Source organism: Primulina eburnea, chromosome 16, assembly GCF_022965805.1.
Source record: "Primulina eburnea isolate SZY01 chromosome 16, ASM2296580v1, whole genome shotgun sequence".
NCBI lineage: Eukaryota > Viridiplantae > Streptophyta > Magnoliopsida > Lamiales > Gesneriaceae > Primulina > Primulina eburnea.
The window spans coordinates 20,457,487-20,468,199 of record NC_133116.1 but is presented as its reverse complement, the minus strand read 5'-3'; the positions used below and the strand labels follow the sequence as shown (position 1 = coordinate 20,468,199).

Below are 10,713 nucleotides of genomic sequence, written 5' to 3'. Positions count from 1 at the left end.
AGCCATGGGTAGGTGTTGATTTGCACAAATGTGGGGTGGCCGAGACTTTAAGGAATACAGCAGGTAATGGCTGAAGATTTAGGGAATTAAAGGAATTAATTTAAGTGGTAATTGGTTTAGAAGGAGTGGTATAAATTATGGTTCAAGTGGGGAAAGATTTTGGGTAAGTTTCGAGTCGGTTCGGATTAAAATCGGGACACGGTCCAAGTTTTTAAAACGAATCAATTAAGTTCTGATTTTTGCTTGGGTTTACGTCTAGGAACGCTTTTAAAAATGTTATGGGACATTTTAAGAAGTTTGGTAAGCTTCGGGTCAATTTTAGAGGTCCAGGGATTTAACGATAATATTTTGGTTTCCAGGGGCAAAATGGTCATTTTGCACCCGGGGTGAGATTTTGGTCGTGGCAGCGCCCTGAGCACAAAAAATGATATTTTTAAATGTCCATGCATCACGATTACGATTTTTTTACGCTATTATAATAATTATGGTGCATGCTTGGTTTAAAGGAATTAAAAGAGAAAAAGTGAGAAAGTGAAGAGCACTCCGTCTACGCCGCGCCGCGTCGTTATTTCGTTTGTTTTCTGTCAAAACAAACCGAGGCATGTTTATATCTTCTTTCACTCTTCAATCAAGCCATATAGGTATTTTTAAATATCGCAAGTACATGATTTTAATGCAAGAAGATCGAAATTGTTCATATGTAATTATGTTGGTTAATTATATTACGTGCAAACATTCATTTTGAGATTTATGCGATATTGCTTATGGTCATTTCACTATCATGGGAGCATTATTAAACCCGGTCGCCAGTTACCGGTCAGTTCAGTTCAGTTTCACCCAGTATAATGTGGCATTAGTCTGATCAGACGTTCATTACTTCACCCGGTCGCCAGTTACCGGTCATGGGAGCATTGTATTATCCGGTCGCCAGTTACCGGTCAGTTCAGTTCAGTGCAGGGGCCACTTGCGTAGACCATAATCTCAACAGAAAATTTAAGACATGCTATTTTATTACAGGACTCCAAGGAGCAAACATTTTCACTATGATTTTCAGTTCACTTATGCACGTATTATAATTGCTCATGACAAGTTATTTTCACATTATGCCTCATGACATGATATTTTTATCCCATGCAAATTTTACTATATTATTTACTCGTTATTTATGATATATGCATGCTAAGTCTTTAGGCTCACTAGAATTGATTATTGTAGGTACTGATGATGTCGGGGCCGAGGGCGGGGACCAGTGAGCTAGCTTGGGTCGGCAGTAGTGGAACCCGAGGACCTCATTTACAGCACTTGCCATTTTTATGCTCAAGCATTTTTTATCAGTTGTTGGATACTTTAACTTGTTATTTTGGCGAGTAATAATTTCTTCCGCAGCTATTTTTAAACATTAAACTTGATTTATCATTTTATTTTGTGAATGAGGCACCTTAATTATTTTAAAAAGAAAATTTTAAATTTTTCCGCAATTTTTCAAACACGAATTTTCGGGCAGTTATAAAAATCTTTTGATGAATGTAAAAATTGGCAGGATTGGATAAAATGGAAAGAAGCCATCCAGGTTGAATTGGATTCGCTAAATAAACGTAATGTTTTTGGACCTATAGTCCTTACACCTGAAGGTGTAAAACCTGTTGGATACAAATGGTTTTTATTCAAAAGCGAAATGAGAAAAATGAAATAGTAAGATATAAAGCTCGACTTGTTGCACAAGGTTTTTCTCAAAGACCTGGAATTGATTATGAAGAAACGTATTCTCCCGTGATGGATGCAATTACGTTTCGGTATTTGATTAGCTTGTCAATATCTGAAAATTTAGAAATGCGTCTTATGGATGTTGTTACAGCTTACTTATATGGATCACTTGATAGTTATATATATATATGAAAATCCCTGAAGGATTTAAGATGCCTGAAGCACAAACTTCAAAACCCAGAGAATGTTATTCTGTAAAATTACAAAGATCATTATATGGGTTGAAGCAATCCGATCGAATGTGGTATAATCGACTAAGTGATCACTTGATGAAAAAGGGATATGTAAATAATTCAATATGCCACTTGTGTTTTCATTAAGAAAACAACATCCGGATGCGTAATTATTGTTGTATATGTTGATGATTTAAACATCATTGGAACGAATAAGGAAATTCAAGAAGATGTGTCATACTTGAAGGAAGAATTTGAAATGAAGGATCTTGGAAAAACCAAGTATTGTCTGGGTTTACAAATTGAACAAAAAGAATGCGGAATGTTTTTTCACCAGAAAAATTATACAGAAAAGATCCTTAAACGTTTTAATATGGATAAATCATATCATTTATGTACTCTAATGGTTGTTAGATCATTAAACATAGAAAAGGATCCATTCCGTCCATGTGAAGATGATGAAGATATTATTGGTCCATAAGTACCATATCTAAGTGCTATCGGTGCCCTTATGTATCTTACAAATTGTACAAGGCCTGATATATCTTTTGCCGTAAATTTGTTGGCAAGATTTAGCACATATCCAACAAAAGAGACATTGGAACGAAATTAAACATATATTCCGTTATCTACAAGGAACGACAGACTTGGACTTTTGTATTCAAAAGATGCTAATCCAAGTATAATTGGGAGTGAGTCTCATGTGAGACCGTCTCACGGATCATAATCTGTGAGACGGGTCAACCCTACCCATATTCACAATAAAAAGTAATACTTTTTCATGGGTGACCCAAATAAGAGATCCGTCTCACAAATACGACCCGTGAGACCGTCTCATACAAGTTTTTGCCGTATAATTGGTTATGTTGATGCTGGATACTTATCTGATCCACATAAGGCACGTTCCCAAACTGGATATGTATTTACTCATGGAGGCACTGCAATTTCTTGGTGTTCACAGAAACAAACGCTCGTAACATGTAATATCCCAAGTTTTTATTTTGCTATGATCAATGATTTCATGTGTTATGGTTATGGGATATTCATAAATTGATATGGTCAAGTTTTGGGAGATGGTTTTATGTTTGATTTTAGAAGGAGTTTGGTTGTTATAATTCATAAGAAATGAGTGGTTTAAGTTAAGGTTTGATATTAATTGGAGAAAAGATGTTTATAGGTGTTTAGGCGGGGTTAGGAGAGCGACGGTGCGGGCGGCAGCGCTGCTGGGCAGGCAGGCAGTGCAGGGGCGCTGCCCCTGCCGAGGCAGCGCCGCACCCGCGCTGCCATAGGCAGCACGGGTGCCGCGCTGCCTCGCCCATGGCAGCGCCCCTGTGCTGCCTATGGCAGCGCAGGTGCGGCGCTGCCTCGGCAGGGCAGCGCTGCCCATACGAGCGTGGGTGCGTTTCCTTCGATTTTTATGCGAAAGTGCATTTTCAAAACACACTTTTAAGGTTGGGAAGGAATTTATATTGCATTGTTTTGAGATCCATCTTCATTTCTTCCCTTTTCTCTCTCTCTCATACGCTTTCTTCTCATCTTCTTCCCCAAAATTCTCTCTTCCAAATTTTCATCCAAGTTCAAGAATTTTTGAGGAATTCTTAGCATCTCCTAGTCTAGGTGCAAGCTACAAGGTAAGAGCTTAGTTATTCTTTGGTTTTGCAAGAAATTGTTGGGTTGAAGGGTTGCGTTGACTTGATGGATCCAAGTATATATGGTGTTAATTCATAGTTTTTATGGTGTTTATTGTTGTAGGGATTCTTTTGAGGTCATATTTGCAACCAAGTATTGATTGGGTTGTAAGTAGAGGCTATTCCTTGTGCTCACATGATATATATGTATCCAAGCCATTTTTATTGATGTCTAGCTTCTTTCATGGTTTCGTTATTGCCATATTTGTTGTTATATATTCATTGATCCAAGAATTTTATTGATTTCATTGATAAAGAAGCTAGCAAGTTATTGTGCTTATCAAGTGTTTGTTCAATTGTCCCAATGAATTTCATATGCTTCAAGCTATTGTGCTTATCAAGTTTTTGTTTGTGCTTATCAAGTGTTTGTTCAATTGTCCCAATGAATTTCATATGTTTCAATCCAAGGAATGATAGTAATTCATGCATGTCATTGACCAATCACATGAAGAGTATCTCTCACAGTCTGGTATATATTTTCATATATCACAGAGATACTATCCATAGGTTATCTCTCACAGTCCGATATATATTTATATATATTAACAGAGATAACATTCACAGGTCACAGATTACAAATTACAGACTATCATTTCCTTTCATGGTTATCTCTCACAGTCCGATATATATTTATATATATTAACAGAGATAACATTCACAGATTACAGATCATTGAGCTATTGTTTCATTTCCTTTAATTCATGTTATGATATACCATCTATATTGATTCTTTCATTATTGTTCATTGAAGATGGTATTGTTTAATGTTTATTGCCATTGCGATATTCCAAGCCAAGCTATATATAAATATGTATTTGTTATATAAAGTTCTCTACTTACTGAGTTTTATCTCATTTCAGTTAATGTCATGTGATGCAGGTAATAAAAAGATTTGAAGCAGATTGTCCAAGGAGGAGAAGTCATATAGCTATTGTAATGAAAAGTTTTATTTGATTATGTTAATGATTTTATTGTGGGGTGTTGAACATTTAAAGTTTTAAAAATATCATGTATTTTATTATATGTAATATTGGTATTTGAATTAGATGTTTGAGATTATGTATTGTATGGATTGTAAGAAAATGTTTGTAATGTATATACAGTATAATTATTTTTATTTGAAAGATAAATGCTTCCGCTGATGTCAGATTATTTCTGAATTTAAAATGTGTTAAGTAGTGGGTTGTTTCAAAACAACGTCATCAAATCATGCCGAGATTATTGCACTACATGAAGCAAGCCGTGAATGTGTGTGGTTAAAATCAATGACCCAACATATCCAAATCTCATGCGGATTATCATTCGACGAGAAGCCTGTGATACTATATGAAGATAATGCTTGCATGTGTTGCTCAAATGAAAGAAGGATACATAAAAAGAGACAGAACTAAACATATTCCTCCTAAGTTCTTTGCATTCACCAAGGAGCTTGAGAAGAATAAATGTATTGACGTTCTTCACATTCAATCAAGTGAAAACTCATCAGATCTCTTCACAAAGGCACTTCCTACGACAATATTCAGAAAGCACATATATAATATTGAGATGCGCAATCTACGAAATTTGTGAAGAATTGTTCATGTCAACATCAGATGGAGTTTACGTGACTGCACTTTTTTTCCCTTACTATGATTTTTATCCCAATGGGTTTTTCCTAGTAAGGTTTTTAACGAGGCAGTATAAAAATACGTAATGAAGACAATCATTATGATCATCATCACAAGGGGGAGTGTTGAAAATTAATATTTAAAATGTGTGTATTGAATATTTGAATGTTGAATATTTGAATGTTGAAAATAAGAGTTGTAAATATTGAAAATTAGTGTGTGATGATGTAGGTAATGATGTATTTTATTTTTGGATTATTTGTAAAGAAATTCTATAAATAGGCTCATCATTTGTGAGAAATTCACAATTGAGTAGAGAGAAAAATATTACAAAGTGTGTAGTTTGGTAAATTTTGAGAGTTTAAGATTTTTACTTTTTACTATAAATTTTTACTTTTTCACAACAGTTTTGTTAGATATAGTCAATAATCAATTATAATAAGAAAATTTTTTTGAGCAGCAAAAAAAAGAAAGTAATCAAAGAGAAGTAGGGTTAAGTCAAAGTCGTATTTCAGATATAGATCAATATTTAGAGACCACAAAAAAAAAATAAGAAAAAAAAAATTGAATGGTAATTTTACGAGAAAACCAACACAACAATAATGCTAAAAAATTTGAATCCTCAATAAATTACGATATTAATACGAAGTATTCAAGATTCACAAACTGAATGAAGAAGATAATTTTAATATCATCAAATATGTTAAATATGAAAATATAAATTTAGAGAGATAATTTATGACCACATAATTGAGGAAAAAAACTGATAAAAACATTAGGGACTTCTTAATTGCAATTGATCCAGAGAGAAATGATTTGTTATTTTTTAAAAATAATAATAATAATAAAAAAGCTGACCTATTATTTTGAGAGGCCAATTTTATGAATTCGACTCAAACCTCCGAAAAATCAGGTATGACACTGAACAGACGTATGAAGATTTGGCCCTCGGATTTCCAAAAAAATAAAAATTCATGTCTTCGTTTATCTAGAGTGGGAAAAAATACAAAAAAATTTGGTACACCGAGTTTACAATACCAAAAAATATTGAATTTTTCGGTACGGTATGATGATACCGACCTTTTCAGCATGACAACAATATTACATTTGAAAATTTCGATATATGACGAAATAACGAAACAATATATATAAATAAAAAAATATATAAAATGTTTAAATAATAAAGTTATAAATTAAAAAATATATAAATTTTTTTCGATATAAAACCGTATATATCGATAAAATCGAACCGAAAGATTTGGTTGTATATATATTTTTATATCGTAATTTCAGTACGATATACGGTTTTCGGTACAATATGATATAATATCCCAACGCTTATCTGCTTTTTATAATCAGTTCTGACACAAACATACTCTTTATCTGTTTCGTACTTTTTATATGAAATTGATAAAAAATATTCTTTGTATCATTTTTGAGAATATTACTCGATTAATCACTTTAGATAAAAAAAAAAACAGTTTCATCAGTTGATGAAGAAATCTCAAACTGATCTAACAGTTATCGTATTTATACACAATAACACTATTAAACAAACAAAAAATTTTAATATAAGGCGCGGAATAATTGCTTAACAAAAAAAAATCAATGTAATGTGCAAAATATTATTTTAGTGATAATTTTTTCCTATATGGTAAAAAAAATAAAAATATACGTGAATTAAATGCATGCATGCAGTGCTATTTGATCCAATAAGACAATAAATATTTTTATTCTGAGCTCTGGTATTTTTACTCCAAAGACTTAATAAGTTTGCTAAGGTTCTATTTCGAAAGATAATTCAAATTTGAAGTTTGATTCATCGTATACACGAAGTTCATACTCATATTACGGCATAGTGTTTCTCCTACGGAAATTTGAGAAATCAGATTTAACCCTACCCCAAAAAAATTATCCGCGAACTAGTTCCATGCTGTTAGTATGAAAATTACTGCAAAAGATATCAAATTCAACGTCCAAGGAAATAACTCTTGCCACAAGTGCTCTACCAAGATTTTGAAGTTGAACAAAAACACCGGAACATTTAAGAAATTTAGACTCATCAGTTATCATAAAGGATATTATTAATTTAAATTTAATCATTACATAGAACATGGCTCAAATCTAGCTTCAACCATACATGTTAATGGATGGAAGAGCTGATAGAGCAGAGAATACGATTATTGCGGTAACTGAACCAGCCCAAGTTCTACTGCATATTTGCGTGGATCATCCTTATTAATAGATCAAAGTCTACAAAATCTAAAGTTTCGAAGCAGCATCCTGGTCCAAGAACCATGTCAATTCCCCTTCAGCTGAAACTTCAGTAGCAGGCAGGGGAGTTGAATCCAGAGTATGGCCGTTACCTAATGCAATCTTCACAGTATTGGCTAATTCAACCCCCGTGACCACCATTGCAATCTCTGAAGCTGAGTTAATCACAGGAAATGTGAACGTTATCCTCGGTGGAGGTGGTTTGGGAGAGTCAGTAATGAAGGTGACCCAACGCTTCTTTTCATAGCGTTGGTGACGGGTAGGGAATAGTGAGGCTACATGTCCATCTGGTCCCATTCCTAGGAGCATAAGATCAAATTTTGGGAACCCACTAGCATCTGAAATGGGTAGAATTTTGCTCTCAACCAGATGTCTGAGACGTTCCTCGTAATCGTCTGCTGCACCCTCTGGAGACTTCTTGTCGTTGATGGCATAAATGTTGCTGGAAGGAATTGGTACCTACCGGAACCAATAAAAATTGAGGCAACTTTCATGGTTGTGGAAAGGTTCAAAAATTTTCATAAACAAGGACTTTTATCACAACTTCATTTCGCTATCCTTCTATTATCATCCCAGATTCCAAAGTTTCCGTTCTTCTAATTTGATAATCATTCAGAAATCTAAAAATACATAAAATTTAAGCGTTTCAGATAATAATAATAACAAAAAAAAAAACCAAGAATTTCACTTACTTTCGAAAAAAAACCAAGCTTGGCAAGCTTGTAATTGCTATCATCATGATCCAGGGGAACTACTCTCTCATCCACCCAAAAAATCAGCCATTTCGACCAATCAACTGAATCCCTATACGGAAGCTCCACTAGCTTCCTGAGATTCCAAAATTAAATGCCTCAAATAATGGAATATCATTTTTAGCTTGTCAAAAGAATGAAAGACATCAAGAAACTAACATGTAAATTAGGAGATAATTCGTAAAATAACATCGATCAACTGTTTAATTAGAAAAATCCCGTGGTTAGAAAACAAAATACCTCGTAAATTAGTAATATGTGATAGATTTTCATTTCAATTTTATTTTCCTGACATCTTTACCGATAAAATTTCCAATCTAAAACATATTTTCATCAAACTTTTTCACTCCATCCAACTGAAGAAAAATCTATACGCAGCATGCTAATTTTTCAGGAAAAAAAAATCGCGGAAAAATCTCGGCTTTACTGTTTTCACCCTTCCTCTACACTAGAACAAAAATGGAAAAATAACATTTGATTAAATTTTCATGTTCCAATATGTCGAACAGTTGGCGGGCACGACAAAGAATAATAAAATGATATTCACCTGAGCGTTTCGATCAGAGTGCCGCCGGAGAGAACAACAGAGAAAGAACCTTTTTGTTTGATAAACTTTTCGGAGAGATCGGCGGTGTATTCCGCCAGAGCAATGGCCACATCATCTTCGGAATCGAATTTCAGTATTTTTTTCGTGTTGGTTTTAGCCGGAGCAGCAGAAGCCATGGATACCAAAAGGGCTATTAATTTAGCCAAAATGAAGGACAGAAAAATTATCATGCACGTCTTATAATAGTACTCTATGTTGATGCAATTTCGGGCTTGGAGTTCAGGCCCAATATTTATAGGCCCGTTTAGCTTCAAAGTTACTACTCACTAATTCGATAATAATTATAATTAGGGCTCAAATCTACTTTATCTTTACTTCTTTATGATTTTTATTCATTTATATTTTAAGTCCTATATAAGGTTTAAATTTCAATTTTAATTCAAAATTTTATTAAAAAATAACTTTTAGTCATTATAAGATAAATGACAAAATCATATAAAAAAATAGAAGACTAAAATTCAATTTTTAAACAAAAAGGCAGAAAAAATAATTTTTCTAAAAATTAATAAACAAGGATGGGCAAGCAAGGCACATTCCTTTCGGGATGAACAAGAGAGTTGGATTCCATACTCCCAAGCATTGAACATTCCTTTTCATCCATTTCCCACTAATACTTCGTAATGTCGTATTGTTGAAACATTTTATGTTTGTAATCTTGATTTTGATGTTAATAAAATTTGTTATTTTGTTACTAATGATTTGTCGAAGTGCGCAATAAGCAGAAACTTATCAGACTTCGAACTGATCAGTTATCGAACCAAAACCGAATCTTTTGAGAAGCAAATTGAAAGTGCCAACTAATTGTCCAAACTGAACCAGTCCAACTGAAGCATCAATAACAGTTCCACTGATTGTTCAATTGATAGGTGGTTGAGCAGAAGACCTTCAGAAGCCCGACCAGCTGATGAAGAGTTCAACTGACCAGTCCAACTGAATCAGTGAAATCGGTTTAGCTGATGAGTCAACTTGTAAGGTCCAAAAATAAGAAAACATAATCCAACTACATGCAAATCTAGGAAAATAAAAAGTGAGCAATTAAATGATTTTAATGGCATGAGTTAATTGAGATATGCATGATTGCATGTTAAAATAGGATTTTTATTATTTGAATGCATACAACTATGCTTTTTAAAGGTGATATGAATCTTTGTACGAATAAATAACAAACACGATTAAAAATAAATCGCACCCTCTATTCAATTACGATAATAAGATTCGTATGTTTTTCCCGATCTTTTGAATCAAGTATTGTTGTGTTATTCACCTCTAAACTACGAAAGTCTAGCAACAAATAAACACGGAATAACAATCGAAAATTAGAACGAACCTTCGAAGAACGATGCCTACGACAATCCGCACAAGAACGATCGACAAACGCCACAAAGTTATAAACTTTGATAAGTTTGATTTGTTTTTAACAAAGCTAAAGCTTTGAAAAGTTGAGAGAAAAATCTCACAAATTTGATAAACTCAAAATAATATGTGTATTGTGTTCAGAATTTTGTCCAACATAGTCTAGATATCAAAAAGATACCATGAAATCTAGTTTCCTAACAAAATAAAACTCTAAAAAAGGTAATTTTGTCGCGCAGAAACACTAGGCACGGACCCCGTGCAGACCTCCGTGTCTGGGTCCGTGTACATACTGTAATTCATCTTCAGTCGGGATCAAGGGACACGGACCCCGTGCTCACCTCCGTGTACGGGTCCGTGTAGGCACTGTATTCGCCAAATACATAGGGCACGGACCCCGTGCCTGGGTCCGTCTTCAGGTCCGTGCAGGCACTGGAAAAGCTCATCTCAGGTTGTAAAGGACACGGACCTCGTGTGCAGGTCCGTGTCGAGGTC

General features: G+C 34.1%; 1 protein-coding gene across 1 annotated transcript; it reads right to left on the bottom strand.

Annotated features, from left to right (window-relative positions):
• Nucleotides 1-7,254: 7,254 nt before the first annotated feature.
• On the bottom strand, nucleotides 7,255-9,066 carry LOC140817196 (6-phosphogluconolactonase 3, chloroplastic-like). Its single transcript, XM_073176830.1, has 3 exons — nucleotides 8,806-9,066; nucleotides 8,199-8,334; nucleotides 7,255-7,965 (listed from the first exon to the last, which is right to left on the bottom strand). The coding sequence occupies exons 1-3, from the start codon at nucleotides 9,033-9,035 to the stop codon at nucleotides 7,495-7,497; spliced, it is 837 nt and encodes a 278-aa protein (XP_073032931.1). The 5' UTR covers nucleotides 9,036-9,066; the 3' UTR covers nucleotides 7,255-7,494.
• Nucleotides 9,067-10,713: the final 1,647 nt, after the last annotated feature.

Bases quoted from the DNA above. Each gene is read 5' to 3' on its own strand.
- LOC140817196 (XM_073176830.1), bottom strand. From the start codon at position 9,035: ATGATAATTTTTCTGTCCTTCATTTTGGCTAAATTAATAGCCCTTTTG. The intron at 8,335-8,805 runs GTGAATATCATT...TTGGAATCTCAG, and splicing joins ACTCTGATCGAAACGCTCAG to GAAGCTAGTGGAGCTTCCGT. The intron at 7,966-8,198 runs GTAAGTGAAATT...TGGTTCCGGTAG, and splicing joins AGCTTGGTTTTTTTTCGAAA to GTACCAATTCCTTCCAGCAA.